At 48.9% G+C, this 22717-nt stretch overlaps 1 protein-coding gene across 9 annotated transcripts in view; it reads right to left on the bottom strand.

The window, feature by feature from the left end:
* RAB6A (RAB6A, member RAS oncogene family) overlaps positions 1-14162 on the bottom strand; it is a 60853-nt gene extending 46691 nt beyond the window's left edge. For 5 of the 9 annotated variants that reach the window (XR_006939407.1, XR_006939408.1, XR_003075231.3 and 2 more), the window contains exon 1: positions 13819-14162. Coding sequence is in view for 4 of the 9 variants with exons in the window: in NM_001044640.2 (NP_001038105.1) it covers positions 13819-13888 (70 nt within the window). In the remaining 5 variants the exon portion in view is untranslated. Of the gene's footprint in view, positions 1-13069; positions 13103-13818 lie in introns of all 9 variants that reach the window. The other 4 variants (XR_006939406.1, XR_005859986.2, XM_040700517.2 and 1 more) reach the window with 1 other exon arrangement.
* Between the last annotated feature and the right edge of the window lie 8555 nt (positions 14163-22717).

Raw genomic sequence — 22717 nt, 5'->3', positions numbered from 1 at the left:
CTAAGCAGTTTATTCTTTATTAACAAAAAAAAGAATATTTTCATCCCTAAAATTCCCCAGACAAAGCAGCTCCAATAGTTATGCAGCTCCTGATTCATAAGATTCACAGATTTTGACTCACCTGTCCAAGGGGATTCCCACAGGAAGCCTTCGCTGAATACCGCTAACAGGACAAGCAAAAAGCCTCTAATTAAAAGTACCTCCACACTGGTTAATTAATTCATCCTAAGAGGTGTTTTCATCTACAGAACACCTAGACAGGTGCTACTTACAAGTGCCAAATACATTAGGAAACTGAAGGCGATGAACGATAACCTGAAGAACTCAATGGAAGCAAGGTTTGCAGGGCAGCCTCCAGGAGACACCCGGGGCACATTCCTGGACAGCTCCACAGCACCAAGATGGGACCCGGGATAGTGTTGAATTCACATTTTAATTGATACCCCACGCTCAGACAAAATGGAAGAGAGGAATCTGGATGATGTGACTTCCATTCAGAACGGCTCCAGTCATCTCAAGCAAGACAGGAACAGAGGACTGTCCTGTTAAATGAAGTGTGTGATCCGTGGCAAGCCCCAGACTTGTCCCAGGACAGCAAAAGCAGATTCTTCTCCTGAAGTATCGATAAATAGGAAAAAAACTAGTCACCATTAGTGCACTATCACATCTATAGGTCTTACACACATTACAGGAGAAGTGAGCTATTGCCTGCCTTACATTTAGCTGGACCAGCCACGTACTTCTAGACTGCACAGTGTCCCTCAGCACCTCCTTCACAGCTTGAGCCTGAAACATTCAGCCACTTTAACACAGCACTGAACTGATGAAGACGAGAATCAAATTAGCAAAAAGGAGTAACTGTTAGGGAAAGGCTCTAACCCAGCTTACAAGACCCTTGGGTTCAGTTTAGTTCACAAAAGATTACTCATTTGCTTTGCTTACTCCAAAACACTCCACAGTTAGGTAGAACCTCACTAACGTAGAAAGATCACACTTTCTGGAATATGTTGTATTTGTAGAGGGAGAGCTAGGACAGTTCACCAAGAAATAAATCTGAATTTTGCATGCTTAAGGACAACACATCTCCACCAAAAAAAGATCAGAGAGCACCAACTGGAAGGACGCGCATACTTCAAGGAATTGTTTTAAGCCACAAAACGTAGGTGTGATGGGAAATATCCTCCTCCTAACACCTACATCAGCACTGTAACACTACCCCCAGTACAGCTGCAGTTAAGTAGGGGTGAAATTCATCTGTGTTGACATGAGCTCTCATCCCAGCTGGTCGCCCACAGCTCCCATTGTAGCACTGACATCCATTTTAGCAAAGAGGAAGGGATGGTTCTGGAGCAGCATTACATGAAGGCTATTTTAATCGTACCACCAGCTGTGCCACAATGGCAGTCGGGAAAGCTCTAACAGAAGAGTACAAGGTTAGCGCACAAGACCTTAAGATTTGCACTGCACTCTGCCCTGAAATACTGAGCATAAATGGACCCTGATCTAAAGAGGACACCACCCAACACTCCCATTGAGCCCCATCCTCACTGCTTATATTATACTGTAGCTGCCCAACGCACCTGGAGGAGTGCCAAGTCTGGAAAACATTTCTATATTGCTATGGGAACACCTACATACTTAAATTATCAATCATTCACACTGCATTTCTCTGCTCCAAATCTAGTCAGAACAGGATCTGATTTTCATTTTTTTAGTAAACTAGAAGAACGTCTCCACTTCAAACCTATCCAGCCTTCACCATCCTTCCTCGAGGTGTTCCAGCTCCCTGTGAGATGAAACCAATACTCACCTCTTCCCTACTCATAACATCCATAGTACGGTCTCCAAAGATTCTCAGAGCCAACTGGAGAGCATCTCAGTGAAGCCTGTAATCGAGGAGCACAGTACAGACCTGGAGAGTATTATCTTTGTCAGCTAAAAGAACTACCTGAATTATTAATTTCCATAAAGTCTTACTGAAATGGTTCTAATAATTTACTCTTGAATAGCTGGAAGAATTCAATGCATTGCAGATTTGCTTTTCACGCTGCAGTATTGCTTCATACATTATACATATCGCTTGATATACAGAAGGCCAACAAAAGCACTCCCTAAATCACCAGCTTAGCTGTTGCTGTATCCAGAAGTTCCTTTGCATTTTGCACATCTTTCTTTTGCAGCTCCTATAAGCTCCAACCCAAAGCTGCCCTCTTCCCCACACCTCACTGCCATATAGTCACCCTTGGAGTGAACCCATCTCCATCCTCTTAACATCCACAGAAGGGCTCTACAGCAACGCAGCTAGCTCTTAACTTCGCATTCAACAAAACATTGTTCTGTTCCCATCATCTTCTCTCTAAGGAGCCGGATTTGCCACTGTGATAGGGATAATTGGAACCTCCCAAAACAACCCAGCTGTGTCTCCCTGCCCTGTTGGGGAAACACAGGGAAGAAGCCATACTTCTGCAAGCAAAGGCAGCGAAACGTGCATCTCCAACCTGAATTTCCTTTCCAATAATATCTGATGACTGGCAGTCAGCTTCAGCTCCTTTACCTCCATATGATGCCTTCCTAATTAAACCCTGCTCTCTGCAGGTCACTACAAACACAGCCTTAGGACATCTGTCACCGCTACATCTGGCACTGTGTTTGAGCATTATCTACTCTTGCCCTTCAGCCTACTGAGTTTCATTTCAGTTCCTCAGGGGCACAGTTCCCTGACACTCTATTTCTACAATGCCTGAACAGAGCAGGATCTTTTCTTAGTAAATCCTTTGCTTTCCAATGCTGGCAGTGCAGGCAGAGCTCCTTCAGCCCAGCCGCAAGGTAGGCAAACCTGGATGGACACCACCATCCATCCTGCCAAAAGCTATTCATGTGAACAGGAAGTCTGACAGGGAAATCACAGCTACAAACCACGCAGTCCGAGTCCACTCCAAATGTTTAGCTTCCACTTTCCCTCCCAGATGAGGACACGGAGTACTATTTCCACCTTTGTGCTGTTTCCACATAATCACATCCCAGTATGCAGCACGTGAGGCTTTCCATAGCTACTGACAGCAATGTTAACCTGCACCTCTGTGCTGAAAGGAATGCTTAAGAGAAATTATCCCTACCTTCCTAAATATGTTTTGCCCTTGAAAAAGACATAACACAAACCAAAAAGCCTTCCTGGGCTTTGGAGCAATGAACTGGAGAAAGTTCAGGTGACATACTAACATGCTAGAGATCACTAATGTGAGTTCTCACCCCTCCACTCTACCTAATTGAGGTGCTGCACCAATGCCCACCTGGAAAAGCAGAAAACAGTTCCTCCTGTGGCTCCCTCCTCCCATGATTACTTACCCTACGCTGACCCAAAGAAAATTCTGCCCTTTCACTGCAGCAACTTAGGACAAGGGGATATGGTTTTAAGGGAAATGGTTTTAAAGTGGGGGAGTTTAGGACAGGGGAGGTTTAGGCTGGATATTAGGAGGAAGTTTTTCACCCAGAGTGTGATGATGCACTGGAATAGGTTGCCCAAGGAGGCTGTGGATGCCCCATCCCTGGAGGCATTCAAGGCCTCTGGGCAGCCTGGTCTGCTGGTTGGTGACCCTGCACAGAGCAGGGGGTTGGAACTAACAGAACAAGCTCCCATTGCTTCCTCCTCAGTGGCTCTATCTCGTCCCCAAACCCTCAGCTCCTGGACAACCCTGGAGGAACTAAGACCTGACCTTTGCTCTTCCCAAACAAGGGCAGCAGAACAGCTTCCATAAGTGCTCTTCTTTCAAATTCATTCTTCAGAGAGTGAACGCAGGCGAGTACTTCTTCAGAACAAAGCTTAAGCAAAGTCTTAAAGTGATCCTGATTTAAGGTCAATGCAGGCTGGCTTCTAAGGAGGCAGTTCGTAAGGGAAAAAAAACAGAGAACATTCTGTGCACTTTCATTAAGCACGGCTCACCACAAAGCACAGCACGGATCCAGGCACCGTTTGCTGATCCAAGCTGACAAGGATGGATGTGGAGAACACCTGGGGACTGGTGCAAAAATATCTGGGGATGTACACCATCCTCTGCACAACAACACGCTTCGGTTAGCCTGTATGACGCAATGCCACAGCAACACAGGGGAACAAAAGAGAGGACACCAGAACAGATTACAGCACGTTTACCAACACGCTGTACAACAGCTGCACAGGATCCTGCTTTTCAGCACCAAAACCACTCCATGACTTATTTTCTAGCAACAGAAACCAAACTCCAGAGCAGCACGCCTTAAGAGGCCACACTACCTGCTTCTCCTTCCCAGCTCTGCTGCATACAATCCATACTATACAACCATTCAGGTTGGAAAAGACCTCCAAGATCCCCAAGCACAACCCCAACCCATCCCCACCGTGCCCACATCCCTCAGTGCCACATCTCCATGGCTCTGGAACACCTCCAGGATCAATGGGTGATCCCACCACCTCCCTGGGCAGCTGTGCCACTGCATTACCCATCTCCTTTGGAGAACAGAAACATTCTCCACCTGCAGTATTTTTCAAGCAACAATAACGATAAATTGCATCACACAAAGACTCTAAGGACACAAACTATTTAAGGTCCTGTAAAATTAATCTTTACTCTCCAAAATACAGAGAAAAGACTCATTTCCAACAGGATGATTTTGGGCTGCAGGCTGTCACACACACAAATTCAGCTTCAAGCACCCCAACAAGGATTTCAGGGAGTCTCATATAAATACCATTGAAAACACAGGTCACGTTTGCTTGCCATTAACATGAATCAAAGAGCTGCTGCCAAGTCCAGCAGGTACTACGTGACAAGTGTTTGTCATCTTCTTCTACTCTGTGGCTGATGGGACAAGGGGAAATGGCCTCAAGTTGTGCCAGGGGAGGTTTAGGTTGGGTATCAGGAGGAACTTCTTTGTAGAAAGGGTTGTTAAGCACTGGAATAGGCTCCCCAGGGAGGTGGCTGAGTCACCATCCCTGAATGTGTTCAAAAACTGCCTGGATGTGGTGCTCGGGGACATGATTTAGGGGTGGGTTGTTAGAGTCAGGGTAGGACGGTTGGGTTGTGGCTAGACTAGATGATCTTGAAAGTCTTTTCCAACCTGAGCAATTGTATGGTGGCAGTGGGGAATCACCTACTGAGAACAAAGCAGCTTGGAGATGCAGTGTAAAAGCAGATTCTCCAGTCAGGCATTCCAAGCGAGTGCTTGGGAAGCATCAGGTCAGTGAGAGAGCGCAGAGCTGCTCTGCAGTTCCTTGAAAACACTCCATGCAGGGCACTTCTTCCACTGGCCCATCTTCCAAAAGGTGAGGGTTGACTGAACCTGAAATTAAGCATTCAAAGACAGCTCTCGAATCCTTGACTCCTGCATCGTCTGCAACGACCATTTAAAATATCAACCACACAATTCCACAGGGAAATTCTTCTCTAGTGGTCAGGGCTCACTGTGGGGAACGTGGTAGTAATTAGCACAAGGCTCCTCCCAAATTTACTACACGTTCCGCAGTTTAACGACCTGATGGAAAAGTCAGCTGTATTTCACAGAAGAAAAATCCTTTGTGTAACGTTAAGTAAAACTGTAAAATTCCTAAGGCCACAACTGTATTAGCAGTAAATTACTTGCTTCAACACTTCCAGAAGCTTGCAGACATAAGTAAACAGATGGAACCACTCTTGAATGGAGAAAGAGGAAAACAATTTTTAAGCTCAAACCAGCAGATGATTACAACATTGGGAGGAAACAAAGTGAGGAAAGCTTTCTGCAGGACTGGTATTATGCTACAGCATCCAAATAAAGTGGTAAAGGTGATGGGATGCAGCCTTCCCACCTGCCTGCTGCTATGCAGCTATAGGAACATCCCTATTCCTTCCTCCAAATCACACTGAGTTAAGTTTAAAGGCAACTAGAACTGCAGTGGAAAAGTACTATGGCCACAGAGTGAGTCGCATGGATAAAAACCACTCCAATGACTGCTTAGTCCAACAGAATTAAAAAAAAAAGATTAAATCAGAGAGAAAAAATAAGGAATTTGGGAGAACAGAATGAATAGGAACATAACTATGAATTGAATACATAAATAAAGGACGGACAGGAAAGGAGGAGCTGAGAAGGTATGACAAAAAGTTGAGCTGGGGCTGGAAGAGGGGCTGGAAGAGACCCAGCATGCCAAGGCTTTGCTGTAAGGCACTCTGAGGACAGCAGGAAAGGCCAAACAGCTCAGGATTTCCTCCAGATGACACGCCAAACTCCAACTTTCCTCAGCCATTTGAAGCTGAGCCTCTTGCTGCTCTCACCTGCCACGCTGAGAGGTTCTCCTATAGATTTATCCAAGCAAGCATGAAAAGCTCTGCTTCAGTGCAGCCACTCCAGCTTTGATGCAGACGTGAAGAGATTTTTCAGCCATTTTGAGCAAGCCAAGGACACAGTCCTCAACAACTGCTTCAGGAGCAAATGCATCCATTTAAAACCAGGAGAAAACATATCAGGTAACAAAAGCAACAGAGACAAAAGGTGGAGGACCTCCAGCATAAGGACCTGCCTACTCCTGCTTAGCGAAGTCAAGAAGAGGTCAGAACTTGCTTTGATAGAGGAGATAATGCAGCACAGTATTCCGCTGCCAATTAATACTGCTACACATGAAAGTCAAGCCTTGTTCATCTACCTTCACAATGCTGCCTGCATCCATCAGGAAACATTACCTGCAGCTTCAGCTGCTTTTACAAAAGAAAGCATTCTCCGCTTACCTGCATTTCTAATTGAATGCCCTCGCTCCTGGCTCTGAGCTCACGCTGCTCCCACCGAAATGCATCGATCTCTGTGTGCACACTCCACTCCTGCTGGCAACACTTCCAATGAATTCTGTTCCCTCCATTTCCTCTACCACCTCAGACATCTTCTGGATGATTCAATCACCCATACAGTTCACATCCCACTGTCAGGCTGTAAATTAAATCCCTCCCACCCCACCAAGCAGGGTTTCTCATGACCACTGCTGGCAGAAGGGGACTGAATCAGTCATCAGTACGTATTTTCTACTCCCAGAGAAGACAGTACCTTCATTAAAACAAAATGAAATGCCCAGCCCTACAAGCTGCAAGGAAACTTCAGCAGTGAAGTTAACGCAGTGCTGCCTGCCCACTTCTCTGCACACAGCTCCGGGGTCTCTGCAGGGCCCCACTCTCAGCCCATTACACAAAATCACTCTCCCCAGCTCCAGCAGCAGCTACTTGGCCCCTTGGCAGAGACACAACTCACAGCAATATGTCAGTCCTGCAGCAGACACTGCTTGGAGCCACGCCAGTGAAAATCCACCCTTTGTGGGCCCCTCTCCTTTTCGTTACCCATCTATCCTAGATTTAATTTCCCTTCCCTTTGCGTTGCACATATCAGGAGCATTAAGAAAATGAATTGGCTGTAACTCAAACCTAGAGAGAGGTAAGTACAGGAAGCGTAACAGGAAGCATGTAGAGAAATGGAACAAATGGACCTCTGCATTAATTACAGGAATGGTGGAGTGGGGTTTGTTTGCTGCAGCAATTGCTGATTGCTCTCCCAGAAGTGAATGACTGAACAACATCACTCAGCAGGATAAAAGGCACTCATGGATACAGTCGCAAACATTCACAGTACAAACATTTAAGGAGTAACAGTTGGGAGTTGTAAGACAGACCAAGTGGAAGTTAAGAATGTTTCACCCTTTGCAGGTTTGCCTGCAGGCGGAGGTTGGTGGCCCTGCCTGTGGTGGGGGGGTTGGAGCTTCGTGATCCTTGAGGTCCCTTCCAACCCAGGCCATCCTGGGATTCTATGAAGAAAATAGATCTAACTGTGGAGAACGAAGTCCATGGGACCAGAGGTGTCTCAATGAATCAAAGAACCCTTAGAGGTGGAAGGGATCTCTGAGGGCCATCTAGTCCAACTCGCCTACAATGAACAGGGACACCATGAGGCAGGCCAAGTTCATGGACTCACTCAGGTTGGAAAAGACCTCCAAGATCCCCAAACACAACACCAAGCTACCCCTGATGCAGCCAGTTCTGGCCATGTCTGAAGACAAAATAGCTAACTGCTCACCACAGCTGCTCCGGTATTTCGTCCAGAGCCTTTCAGTTCTGGGCAAATACGCTTCAGATTTAAAGCAAAGCCTTAATGCTGTGTGTTGATGACACCTACACATGTCTAGATGAGAGAACACTACGAGCCTGCAAATCCCAGAATAGCTGAGTGGCATCTCCAGGGATACTGGCATCAAGTCAAGTCACGGAAATGCTTCCAGTCTGCCCCATCTCTCTAATAAAATGGAAGCAACTACAATGGGTGCTGAATAAAGAAACACGCACATCAGAATCCACCTGTAGTTCTCCAGGTGCCTGCAAGTAAGTTCTTCACTACGAGAGTGGGGAGGTGCTGGAACAGCTGCCCACAGAGGCTGTGGATGCCCCATCCATCCGTGGAGGTGTTGAAGGCCAGGTTGGATGGGGCCCTGGGCAGCCTGGGCTGGTCTGAAATGTGGAGGTTGGTGGGCCTGTGTGTGGTGGGGGGGTGGGAGCTTCATGATCCTTCAGGTCCCTTCCAACCTGGGCTACTCTCTGATTCTGTGAAGGGAGCCAAAGCTACACAGGAAATACCTCCAAAGATACCCACTGGACTTGGTGCCTGCACAGCAGTGGTGGTGCCAGTGGTCTAGGTGATGGGACTGACAGAAAAGCTTCCAGCGTGGTCAAAAATGTCCTAAGAGAAGGACTACTGAGCACATCTTCATTTGAGCTGGTTCTCATCACTGTCAAGCCTTCAGGATTTGCCTTTGGCTTTGTAAAAAAGCTTCAAAACTCAAACCTCAGGCTATTCAGTAGCACACTAACTAAAGCAGACAGCATCCCACCAGGCGTGCCAGGGGTCGGAGAGGCCTTCTCAAAGCACACAGCAGACCAGGCAGCCACACACTGACATCTCACATCTGTGGTGTAACAGTCATCCAGCAGAACGAGCATGCTAGCTGGGAACAAAAAAGGAAAGCTACACCCTCATTCTATGAAGTCAACTTAAACAAATGCCACAATTGAGCTCTCCAGCTGAATAAGGATTTCCTTCCCTAACTTGAGAACAGGGTTCTGTCAAACAGAGCCAACAGGAGGCAGCCCCAGCAAGGACAGTGCTTTAGGACTCGACAGCACTCCAAACAGGTCCACATACCCAACAGGAGGTCATTTAGCTTTCCAACTTCATGCAAGCTCAGTAAAGAAATCAAAAAAAAAAACCCTTAACCCAAAAATTCTACTTGTATCATCCCTATTGTGACTGCTGTTTATTTACTGAGACACTGTTTTGTTTAGACTGCGTTCATCAATGATACCGACGCATCAAACTCATAGTATTTTGATTGTATCAGCAGCAGTGACTCCAGTTTTGTGTTCCAACCCAGAAGGGATGCACAAGAGCTCCTACAGCCTCTCAGAAACATCTGCCTGCCACAAGGAGCCATTTCTTGCAGGCTGAAGGACTCAACAGGAGAGTTCCAGAGGCTGTCATAGGAAAGTCTTATGGCATTCACATCAAGGCAGCACGATTTGATTTCTTCTGAGCCTGCTTGTTTTGGTTGGTTGGTTGCTTTGCTAAATCAGCAGCATATGCAGCAGGTACTTGCACACAAATGCCTCTGCACAACTGAACTCATCCTGTGCTAACTAGGAAGGTGGCCACTTCTTCATAGAGAGACTAGGAAGGTGGAATGTTATGGATCAGTGAAGTCTGTAAGAATGAGTGAGAGCAGCAAGCACTGGCACTTCCCAATTGGTAGACCTCCCCAGGGCAGCTGGCTTCAGTTGCTCCTCTGTTAGGATCACTTACACCTTCAGCCTTACACATCAGCTTTGCAGAACCTGGACCCTGTGTGGACCTCACCAAATCATCTCCTGCAGATAAAAATCCCTTATTTTATATCGAGGGGATAAGGAGATCCAAGCTTGAGGGCTCACTGTTTCTCAGATACAGGTAGAAAAACATATTGAAGCGCAGATGTGCAGCTGTTGTTCCTTGGAAGAGAAATCCAACTCCTCCAGAGGCTTCCACAGACAGACAGGAACCAGAGAGCTCCATGAGAACTGGCACCACAGACAATTCCAGGCCTGCTCTTCATGCCTGCCACGCTCCTTGCAGACACTGTTGGAAGGGCTATTCTATTTCACAGGTGCCAAGAGAAAACAAAGCATCTGAAGACATGGCCACAAGAAAACTAAGGCACCAGGAAATCAACAGGAGCAGAACGGACAAGTCAACAGCTCTTGGAAGCTTCAAAGCACAGCACTCCTTAAAAAGAAGAGGATTTGAAGCTGCAAAGGGATGGCAGCCTATGCAGCCAGCAGTCAGTGCCAGGCCAGCCCCTCACTCACAAACCACTCCCCACCCTCCAGTTACCTAATTAGATGGTTGGACTGGAAGATCTTGGAAGGCTTTTCCAACCCTGCTGGTTCTATGATCCTATGACACCAAGTCCAGCAGCATCCATCCCAATCAGGTCATTATTTAGTTGTTTCCAAACTGCTACAGTCTACAAGTTATTACGTACACTTAGCAGCATCTTCAGCATTAAAACCTTGGTTCCTGATAAGCATCGCTGATTGGTTTTAATTTACTTCTATTTTTTTTAGATCTTATGCAACGCATGGAGACAACACGGATTCATTTTGCTATCTGTACGTATTCGTGCCCTTCAGACTTGCTTGCAATAAAAGCTGCACCATAAACCCATGTGATGGAAGAATCTTTCTGTGACAGTGCCCCAGGATTCTGTTCTGCTCACTCAAAAATGGACATAAGCAGACGTACCCACCTGCGAGACAAAACTAAAGCTGTTCTGTTTGATCATATGCCACATTTACCATGAGCCACCCTAGCATAGGTGACGTATGCTCTAACTGATGTGACCCAGAAATCTGAATTTCTTCAATTTGAGGCATTAGGACTGATGAAAGCCACCTGATAAAACAAGATCAAAGGCAGCAGGAAGCATACCATCTTTCTTTTTTATACAATAGCTCTATCTAACCCCCCACCACAGAGCTCTCTCCTTTTTCAGTAAAGATTAGCATATTTAAAACTACTAAACTCCATAATCTCTAATCATTGAGAAAAGTAATTCAATTAAGGCAAGTGCTGGTGAAGCTGCCTTCTTGCTGGCTACCTAACGCTGCATCCTTGTACTACAAGTTGGGGAACAAAATGAGACAGAAGGAAAGAGAAGCTTCTTTGAGCTGGACACGGATTATATTGCAGGCTGGTGATGAATCCACACAGAGCTGAGGCTTCGCTGATGCGGCGCGACCACTGCCATGGAGAGGCAATGACTTGCAGTAAATCCTGGAAGGAGCTGCCAGTGACCTTCTGCCGTTGCACGGAGCTGCAGCAGGGTGTCATTGCCACGGCACCGAGCGCTCGAGGAGCTGCCACAATGAAAGCACGAAGGGCAGGGGGTGGAAGAAGCAGGCATGGGAAATGGAAAGGCTTTGGGAACTGGGGAGCAAGGGGAGAAAGGCCTTTAAAAACCTATCAGCATCTCAGCACAAAGAATCTGCAGCTGGCAGCAAGCAGCGCTACCAGGAAGAATCACTGCAGTCCACACGGCTGCCTTAGTCACACGGAGCAGAGCTACCACAATATGGCTGAGGACAGCAGCAAAAACCTGACTGCATCCACAGCAACCTCAGTTTCAAATACGAATACAGCATCTCCAGTCGCTCCCTGGTCTTACGTGGCAATCTCTGGCCACACAATTGCATCTCAGGGCTGCAAAACCCACACAGCAATGAACTCAGTAAGGATTTCTTAACCAAAACATACTTATTTATTGAAGAGACTGCATGCAGTCAGCACTGACAGTCTGATCTTAGCTCGCTGTGGCTGCTCAGCCAGCTACTGCCGCGTCGCAGCCCTTGGTAACACCTCGTTTGCCACAGTGAAGCCCCTGAATGTAAATGAAAGAGAAGCATCCAGCATCCCCACAAGCAGCAGGAAGAGATCTTTGATTATGGCCTTCCAGCAGGGCAGGAAACCTTTCAGCTAAACAGGAAGCGAGCACAATAATCCACCTCAACAGTTGTAGAAAGAGATATTCCCATTTATAGAATCCACTCTTGTAAATACACATAAATATATTTCTCCTTAACCTTCAAAATGGAAAATGGTGGAGGGAGGTACATGGATGTAAAACCCACTGGAACTCCCTTTGCAGAATGAGAGATGCTTCTGTATTACTGCCACGCTAATGGAGAACATTATTAGGACATTTATTCTTCCAGGAGCTGCACGTAATGGGAGAATCACAGAACTCCAGGGGTTGGAAGGGACCTCTGGAGATCACCCAGCCCAATCCCCTGCTAAAGCAGGTCCCCTATGGTGGGTGCATGAGCTACTCATGCTTCAGCCAGTATAAAAAAATACACAGAAACCCACAATGACTGCAGCATCTGTAGGGACCGAGCCCCAGAACACACAAAGCCATTTCCCCACTGCACATGGAGCCACCCGGGCACAGCGCAGCCACGGAGTCATCGCCCAGCAGCTGAGACAAAGGCAGGTCGGAGCCTCAGCACAGCTGCCAGCAGCCCTGAGCGCTTCCTTCAAGCCCAAAGGCATCTACAAGCTGGTCACAACAGCAGGGCTGGGTTTTTATAGCCATTAAATACACGTTTCCCCACGTTTTAGGCCATTATTTAAGGTCTTGTATAAAAACAGATGATTAGCTAAGAGGGGGGAAACAATCAGGCTAGAGGAAGCAGGTATCTGAAGACATCAGCTGGAATAGAGAGATGGGAAATCCACATGTGAATGAAGAGCTGCTGAGATTTAAGGTCTGCGCCGGCAGCTCCACCTCCCACAGAAGCACAATTACAGTCAGAAATACAGTAAAACAAATGAATGCACAGCTAGAGCTTTGAGTTCTTGTTGCTAATTAGCTGGGGGTGAAAAAACCATTAAAAATAGAAAGAAAAAAAGAGCAGACAGCGTCTGCACAACCCTCCTCCGAAAGCCTCCTAAGATGGCTGGCCAAACAGCACCCCAGCGAGAGGATCAGCTGACTTACCCAAAAAGAAATGCCCAAGTTGAGGCTGAATTGCTAATAGGAAGAAGAGATGGTCCACCAGATATGGGGAAAAAGAAAAGCAATGATTTAAATGGGGCGGACAAAAGGAAATCGCCCGCGGGAGGGGTTGGGGGGGGGGGGGGCGTCAGGTCCATTCAACCCAATGGGTGGGGGTGCGGGTCAATGCAAGACAACGGCAGCCCCATCCCCGAGCTGGGGGCTGCACGGCTGAGCACGTGAGCGAGATGCAAAGCGTTTGGGGAGTGGGGGGGGAAGGGAGAAAAGGAGAAGGAGAAGCAAAGCCAACAACAAAACGCGATGACGTGTTTCATCATCGCTGCCACACGGAGAGCAAAGGTGGATCCCGCACCGCACCCGCAGCGCCGGGCAGAGCGCGGGGCCGCTCCTTCCCCTCACCAACGCTCAATACACGCAGCGAACACCACGGAACGACGCTCGTGCCGGCAATAAAAAGCCCGAATTGGGGTCCAATGAATCAGCAGCCGCTTCTGGAGACGGCTTTTTTGTTGAAACGGGCACGGAACGGCGCGCGGTTCCCACCCCCGCGCTACCGGAGCCCCTCCGAGGGCCGGGGGCAGCCGCGGGGCCCGGATCTCCTCACAAAGGCCCCGTGGAGGCGGGAAGGGGACGGGGGGGAGTGGGGGGGGGGGGTCGGATCCCCTCACGCCGGCGGTTGAGGGGTGGGGGTGAGGGGAGGGCCGGGGGGCGCGGGCCGGGCGGTGACTCACCGCTCTGCTCGCCCAGGAACACCAGCTTGAATTTCCGCAGCGGGTTGCCGAAGTCCCCGCCCGCCGACATGATGGCACCGCCGCCCCGCTCGGTCGCTCTGGTCGCTCGTCCGCTCCACGCGGTTAGGGATCAGCGATTTTTTCCTCTCTTTTTTTTTTTCTTTTTCTATTTTTTTTCCCTTTTTCCCTTCTCCCTCCCCTCAGGCTGCGGGTAGGGCCGTGGGACCGCTCCCCGGCCGGGCTCGGGGAGGTGTACGGCGACGGATCGCACGGCTGCCGCTCCCCTCAGGGCCGGGCTCCGTCCCCCGCGCCGCGCCGCCTCACACCGCCGCCGGTCCCGCCCCGCCCCTGCGCACGCGCGGCACCGCCCCGCCCCTCGGCGCACGTCACGCTGCGCGCACGCCCCGCCCCTTCCCCTGCAGCGAGCCAATCAGAGCGCGGGGGCGGGGCTTAGCGGCGGGTGGGGCGCTGACTTCGTAGCGTAACGATGGCGGTGCGGCTTCGGTGGGTGTTGGGGTGCGCAGCCCCGTCAGTGCTCACAGCCCCATCCCCTGACCTCGGGTGTCTGCAGGGATGGGGCACCACCGCCTCTCTACCCTAAACAGCACTTCCCTTATGTGCAATCTAAATCTCCTGGCATTTCCCTTCGTCGCGTCACAAGCTGTTAATGAGTCCGTCCCGAACTGCCCGTACCGCAGTGAGGAGCAGGGATGGCATCCGAGCACCCCTCAGATGGGAGAAGAGACGGCTGCAGGGAGACCTCATGGTGGCCTTCCAATACCTGAAGGGAGTGTATAAACAGGAGAGGGAACGGCTATTTACGAGGGTGGATGGTGGTAGGACAAGGGGGAATGGTTTTCAACTGAGACAGGGGAGGTTTAGGTTAGATATTAGCAGGAAGATTTTCCCCCAGAGGGTGGTGACGCACTGAACAGGTTGCCCAAGGAGGCTGTGGATGCCCCATCCCTGCAGGCATTCAAGGCCAGGCTGGATGTGGCTCTGGGCAGCCTGGGCTGCTGGTTGGCGACCCTGCACATAGCAGGGGGTTGGAACTGGATGAGCACTGTGCTCCTTTTCTACCCAGGCCATTCTGTCATTCTATGATTGTTGCTGCTGTCTCAGAGAAGTTGGTGCAGGTAATTGCTTTGGGTGATCTCCAGGTCTGCATAAATCAGTGTCAGTGCTGCTTGGCCTCCCTCCCAAGGCCTGCAAGCAGCTGATGGTGCTCCCGGTGGAGAGATTCTCCTCCAAACCCTCCTCTTCCTCCACATCCCTCCCTGAGCCTCACAAATACCAAAAGCCTCCCCTGTTTTGGCTCCAATACGTCGCGTTTGAAGCAGACTTTAAAACCTCGCACATCTATTTTTGCTCTCCTTCCCGTCGCAATCCAAGGCCATTTCCCAGGCAGCCACTCGGTGCCTCTGATCAGTCCTGAGCCCTCAGCCCGTGTGAGGCCATGGACAGAATACAGGAAATTCTTGGTGATCTCTGCTCTTTCCAGGTCTCCAGAAGCAAACACAGCCCGGCCATCTCGAGAGACACCTCCGGGGGTGGGGATATGCAGAGGGACAAAAAACATCATAGTCACAGAATGATAGAATGGCCTGGGTTGAAAAGGACCACAGTGCTCATCCAGTCCCAACCCCCTGCTATGTGCAGGGTCGCCAACCAGCAGCCCAGGCTGCCCAGAGCCACATCCAGCCTGGCCTTGAATGCCTGCAGGGATGGGGCATCCACAGCCTCCTTGGGCAATATTCTGTGCTTCTATCACTGCTTATCTGAGACAACGGACCAACCACGTTTCTGAAACAGCCTCATGGTCAGCACAGGTCAGTGGTGCAGGACGGGCCCAACCCAACTAGCAGAGGGGTTGTGTGGAGCAGCTGGTTGCCAAATCTGTGCTACGCCAACACATCCCTGTTTGGTTTCATTGAAATAGGTCTTTGTTTGAAGGAAAAGAAAGACATCAGGGTCTTTCTAATTATTAGTTTTTAAATGAACTCCAACTAGTTGACTGGAGGACTACACGGGCAACGGGGCTTCTAATTACAGGTTGAAAGAATACACAGCGACCACAAAGCTTTGCTGGAGACAGCCAAAATGCAAAGGTCTCAAAGGAGGGGGGAAACAAACAGTAAAGTCCTTAGAAAGAAAGACCTAATCCTCAACTGGAGGATTCCTTTTAGATTCCAACTCCTTTGAGAGGGAGCATAGGGTGAGCTCATTATGACAGCATTTGCAGTATTTACAGCAGCACACCCCAGTTTTACAGGAGCAGCTGCTGGGGATACTCAGGAGCCTTTAGGACTTATGCCTGATGAAATCCTGAACCCCACCCTGTGGCAGGCCCTCCCTTTAGCTAATTTTGGCCTATTTTCCCCCATTTTGCTTGGTTTGCCCTCAAGGTTCAGCAGAGAGGAGGCTCTCAGCTGCATCCCAGCGTGTGTGCCCGTTTCATCCCATTTAAACACCGGCTTTGGGACCTCCCTTGCCCGTGCAGCCTTGCTCCCTCATGTATGCTGGTGTAATCCCACACCAACCGACTCTCTCTTGTTCAGGTTACTGAGATTTAAACACAAAATGTGATTTTCAGAAGCACTCACCGCTAAGCTTCCCAAAGCTTCAGCTGGCGTCAGCACCTGCTGTTCCCATGAATATCTCAGCGTGGCTGCCTGGAACGACGACGTGCTCAATCACAGAGCCCTTTAGGGGTCTCAGCTCCTGCTTGCGAGTTTTATTCACGTTGGCGGTGATGCAAATCTGCTGTGATTCAGTCAACAAGGTTCAAACAACGCTACGCGGGGTTGCCTGTAGGGATTCACTGCAGCCTCACCTCCAGGACCAACACAGCCTGATTGCAGATTCACATTTGCACCTGGAAACAGAGGTTTTCCTCCAGTTCTCCTTCTGGGAGATTGCTCCAGAGCCTCTCCTCCACCAGTCGGGGAAACGCCATCCACCACCCATTGGTTTGAGCCCCTTTTGTTCTTCTTGTGAAAGCACTGCTTGTGCATCTTTTCTTCCTCTATGGTTTTCTCCTCATGTTTTTGTAGAGGGAAATCACAGCCCTTGTTGACTTGTTTTGCAGCATCACACCCACTCTGATCGCATTCCTCTTGCTGTAACCCATCACCCGGCAGCTCAGCCATCACAGGAGGTCTCACTGTGGCTGCCCCATTTCCAGCTCTCATGCTGCCCCTCCCACATCTCTACACTTTCCTCTCCAAAGTCGAAGGCCACATTTCACCACCATGTTTCTTCTGCTAAGTGGACCACGTGCCAGCTCTTTGTCTCCTCTCTGGGAAGTATCACAGACCAAAACTGGTGTTATTCCATCTCTGAGGGGTTTGTAAATGGTTCACGTTGCTGAAAGAGGCACAGGCTCTCGGAAAGGATTTGTGTGCAGGCAGGTCACCCTCACCACAAACACCCTTTGTTTAGTGCCTCCTTGCACGTTCTCTCTGTTCCACCTCTGAACAGCGAATGGAAGTGCTCATTGAAGCTTCCTGCTCCAGTGATTTGCTTTTTGACACAAAACTCATCCCAAACTTGGATAGTGATAGGACAAAAGGGAATGGTTTTCAACTGAGACAGGGGAGGTTTAGGTTGGATGTGAGGAGGAAGTTTTTCCCCCAGAGGGTGGTGAAGCACTGAACAGGTTGCCCAAGGAGGCTGTGGATGCCCCATCCCTGCAGGCATTCAAGGCCAGGCTGGATGTGGCTCTGGGCAGCCTGGGCTGCTGGTTGGCGACCCTGCACATAGCAGGGGGTTGGAACTGGATGAGCACTGTGCTCCTTTTCTATCCAGGCCATTCTACAAAACTGCACCAACAATCCAGGTGCACAGTGAGGAGCTTTGGAAACCACATGGTCTATGCTTTCTATTGTTGATCATTTAATTCGTGTTCCCTCAACACGATTAATTGCTTATCTAAAGTATATTTTCCAGTTCTTGAACTGCCTGAAAAAAATAAATGTGCATTTAAGAAGTTGGCTAAATGCAAATAAGTTTCAATATAGGCAGTTCTGCTTTGCGCCTGGCATTTGGGAGCGCTTCTCCCCTGCACATCACCCGGACATTGGTTGTTATAGCTGCTCTCCTACATGATGGGAAAGGATAATCCAGTCCAGCAGGGATCTCAGACAAATTCAGCATCATTTCAAACACGTATATTGTCCTTGCCTATATACCAGAATGGATTCAGAAGTCTTTCCCACTGATCCAGGAAAAGCAAGTGCTCTCTACCAGGGACAAACCTCAACTGCTAAAGACAATCATTTTTATCACTGCTCTGTCCAAAAGCTTTGTTCAGGCTCAGCATCTCTTTATGATGGGCAAATACAACACTTTGCGCTGTTTGCCAGAGTGCTTCAGCCTGAGGGACTGGCAGGTATATGAAAGAGGATTTTGAGATAAAGCAATTCAGGGATCTGCTTCCATTCAATGAAGCCACAGGCGATCATCCACTGACTCCTGCAGGGACTACACATGGTCCTAAGAAGCACTGCAGAAGACAGGAGATGAGCACATCAGAGGATGTTTTATTCCAAGGTGAATTTAAATGCTTTTTGTTTTTGTAATCAAACAAGTCAGAAAAGAACTGGAGACTTTCATGTGCTTTATCCCAACTCTCCCAGGACCACTTTGCTCATCTGCACAGCATGACAGTGAATGGATTGAGTGAGAAGGGGCAGGGGCCAATAACAGCCTTGTGGGTAGGCTGCAAACCACTCAAGCATAATCCCTGCTAGCATTTGTACTATGTACCACACCAGGTCATCAGCAGGGCACACTGTGGTGCACCCTGCAGTGTGAAAGGGAGAAATCTGCAGTGAAGCAGAAGAGGATGCATGCAATAACCCCTCCAGCAAAGCCTGCCCATGGCTCCTCAGTGTCTGGGGGAGTCCTGAGAGAAACAAGGGACCTCTGGGGTTTTTTTTAGTGCAGCACAGAGAAGGGGTGGTTTGGGTTTGGTTTCCCACCAGTGGAAAGTAACAGCTCCAAACCCTTGGGGTTTGTTTTTTTTTTGCTAGCAATCATACACACACACACACACATGCAGGCTATACTCTTGGAAACAGACAGTCTCAGCAGGTACTCAGTTACCTGGCTATGAAATGATTCACTAGCCAAAGGCATGACAAGAACCAGCAGAAGCTTCTGGAAGCAGAAGCCGGGGCACATTCAGATTGGAGATAGGGCCCCTGGTTTTCACAGAGAGCACGCTCAGCCAGCAGGAAAAAAAACTGCCAAGAGCCATTCTGTTGCAGCCAAGGCCTCAGCCAACTCCTGTCAGCATTTCATGACCACTCTGCATCTGCAACCTGTCACCCTTACCATCTTCTCTGTAGTCATGCACTGTCTCTCCTGTGAGTCCCACCTGCAGCTCTTCAGGCACTTCACCACCATGATGGTCCTCTTCCAAATCTTCATGTTCAATGACTGTTTCAATGTCTACCATCAGAGCAAAAAGGCTGGCTCCTCCTATGTTATCTTCATCGCGCTGTGCATCACCAACAGCACTGCTTCCTGCACATTTCATAAGGGAACTGCTGCAGACACAAGCAGCAGAAGTGCAGAAGAGTGCTCTTGAGACTGAGTTTGATGACAAGGAAAAGACTGAGGATGAGGGTGAGACACTCACCAGGCAGGAGCTGCACCTGCAGGCACCAAGAATGGATGTGGCCACTGTGGGGCAGACAGAAGATGATGGGGCATCATAGGTCTGGGAAAGGCCAAACGCCTGGACCCCACCATCAGGCCCAGAGGGATAGAAGGGGCAAGAACTTGCCTGCTTCTACTGGCTCATGGATGAGGCTGAGCAGCTGCAAGAGGAGCTCTGAGCCATGACTGATGCTGCTGACCACATGCTGATGTCCGCCTTCAGAGAAGAGAATATGGCCCAGAGCCTACATTGCTATCCCAGGTTAGCCAGTGATGGCTGAAAGGGTGATAAGGCATGGCCATAATGGCTTGGGTGGCATTAGGGTGTGTGTTCTTGCAATCAGGCAGAGCTGTATTGAAAGTTATTTCAGTTACAGGAGGTGTATTTGAAGAAGGAAATGTCTGTCAAATTTGATCTTGCTTCACTTGGCTTTCTGTAGAATTTCTGCTGAACAAGTGATGAATTCTTAGTGGCTAAAAGATTCCACTGTAGTAAATTCCAAGGCTGGTAGCCAAATTACTTTCTACTCTTAACTTGACAGCAGTATAAATCTTTGGAGTTCTGAAGACAGGTAACAATGACACAGACCTTCTGATAGCATTCAGATGCAAGCTCCGTGAGCCTTTTCAGGCTAAAAATGAATGAGCAAAGGAAATACTTTACAAAATTTGAAACACCAGTTGGCGCCTGTGTAGTAATAGCACGAAACCTTTTAAATCATCATTGCTCACTCAGTTGTGTAAAGTGAAAGAAAAGGAAGGAATTGTGTTACAAGCTGATGCACACTTGAGATGTACCTCATCTACATTAGGTTACATCGTGGTTCTAGTGAACTAACTTGATTTTAAAAGCTTTTCTTCTCAAACTATCCCTAGTGCAGGCAAACCTATGCTGCTTGGCATGGCTGTCAGGTGAAGCCCCCAGTGACTGGTAAAAGGGAAACACCTTCACTGTTTTTAAGACAGGGAGATAGGAAGATCTGTGGAACAGACCAGTGAGACTGGGAAGATCACAGAGCAGATCCTTCTGGAAGCCATGTTAAGGCACGTGCAAGACAAAGAGGTGATCCCAGACATCAAGCATGGCTTCACCAAGAGCAGGCTGGGCCTGGCCAATCTCGTGGTCTTCTTTGATGGAATGAGAGCATTGGTGGATAAAGGAATGCTAGATGCCATCTAGAGGGACTTCTACAGGGCATTTAACATGGTCCTGCACAACATCCTCATCTCTCAATTGGAGAGATGTGAAGGCTGGACTATTCAGTAGATAAACAACTGGTTGGATGGCTACAGCCATAGGGCTGTGGTCAATGGCTCTGTGTCCCAGTGGAGGCAGTGATGAGAGCTGTCCCCCAAGGGTCTATCTTGGGACCAATGCTCTTCAACATCTTTATCAATGGCACAGAGTGAGACTGAGCATACCCTCAGCAAGTTTGCTGATGACACCAAGCTGAGTGGTGCAGTTGATATAAAGATGCTCAGAAGGCCGAGCACTTCTCCTGCAAAGAAAAGCTGAGGGATCTGGGCTTGTTCAGCCTGAAGAAAGGACTCCGGTGAGACCTTGCAATACTTGAAGGGAGCTTATAAACAAGATAAATACTGACTTTTTACATGGTTCAGGCTTCAGAGTTCACAGAAGGAAAAACAGTCTTCCCTAGAGGGGAGTGCCAGCCTGAACCCAGCTCAAACTCCACCAGTGCTCCTTTCTCAAAGCACCCTGCAGTTATCAAACGAACATAATCGCCAAGGTAGCCACACCTGGGGCTCCAGAGGCAAGATTAAAGGGCAACACAATATCTATTCCACATCAGCAGTTCTGTCGTGTCCAAGAAGTGCCACAAAAACACAGCTCAGATCTGGGAGCCCACATCCTTGCAAGGCATGGAGGTTGGATGCAAAGATGGTGGCAGATCCCACCTAAGGTTGACAAGGTGGAGGTGACAACAGCCTCATGTAGAGTACAGAGCCCCCCTGGGCTCTGTTTTTGTATGGACCTCTTTTTCTCACCTTTCTTCTCTTCTCTCCATGCACTAGATTGCAACGGAGATGCAGATCCAGAGTGTCAGGAGTGTGTCAGAAGCTCCACTCGCTCAGAAAGGCAGTACAGGGGCTGATAGGGTGGATCACGAAGCAGGAGGCAAATGTATGAGTCTGGTCAGTAGTGGAGAGACTTGCCATGTCAGTGGATGCCGATGATCTGGAAAAAGAGAGCGAGAGAATCCATCATGAGCCCTGACAGCTTGAGCCAGAAGCAATCAAAGCAGTGATCAATCAGCACTGCTTTAAATTCTGATCTGAAAGCACAGTGCCAGGCAGCTGCTGCCCATGAAGCGCAGCTCTGAGGTGGGGGCTCAGCAGCAGAAGTAAAAGGCACAAGTAAAAGCATAGGTGAAATCAAGTCTTGTGTTGGAGACAACCTGGCAAAAAGAAGAGACAGGGCAGTGCATTAAGGAGAGTGGCAGAGACAGGAGTAGTTTGCAAGGGATGGCTTTTCCCAAGCCACCTCCAGACTATTGGGTTTGGTGGCACAGGGACACCCTGAACCCACCTCTTCCCACCCAGGACTGCCAGACAGACCTTGCTGCCTACCTCACCTCCCAGTGGAGTGTTACCAATCAGGGAAGGCTCCTTCAGTCATAGAATCATAGAATCACAGGGTTGTAAAGGACCTACAAGATCATCAAGTCCAGCCATCCTCCCATTACCATTGCTACCACAGGCTACTAAACCGTTTCTCCATAGCTCCTCATCCAGTCCATCATTACTACAGCATTTCCATTTAAACCATTTTAGGATGCAGCCACAGAGATACAAACTGTGATTGAAGTGCTGGCAAGAAGGATTTACCCCTTCCTTAGCAGAGCAGCCAGCTCTAAAACAAAACAAACAACACAACAGAGCTTGTGTTCACTTTTCCCACAAGCTGAATGCCTGCCTGCAGCAGGGCCTGGATGCCTCATACTGAAACCTTCTTTCGTTTCCAAGGCTCTTGGCAGCACAAACTCAGCTGACCCCAGAGCAGCAACGTGGATGTTTGCTAAGGGGTAAGGTCCAGTCCTGCCTCTGCAACCACTATATACCTATAACAAACACCACTTGCAGTGCTCAGGCCATGCAGCAGAGCCACGCCAAGCGGCTTTAGCACCGTTTCTCCCAGCTCCTCTGAGGCTGGGATTAGACCCGTGCCCCTTTCTCAGGCTCGAGCAGGGGGCTGGTGAGCCCCTGTCGGGTCCCT

This window comes from Gallus gallus, chromosome 1 (assembly GCF_016699485.2).
Source record: "Gallus gallus isolate bGalGal1 chromosome 1, bGalGal1.mat.broiler.GRCg7b, whole genome shotgun sequence".
NCBI lineage: Eukaryota > Metazoa > Chordata > Aves > Galliformes > Phasianidae > Gallus > Gallus gallus.
Note: the sequence above shows the minus strand (reverse complement) of the source record. Positions and strands in the feature narration are given on the sequence as shown.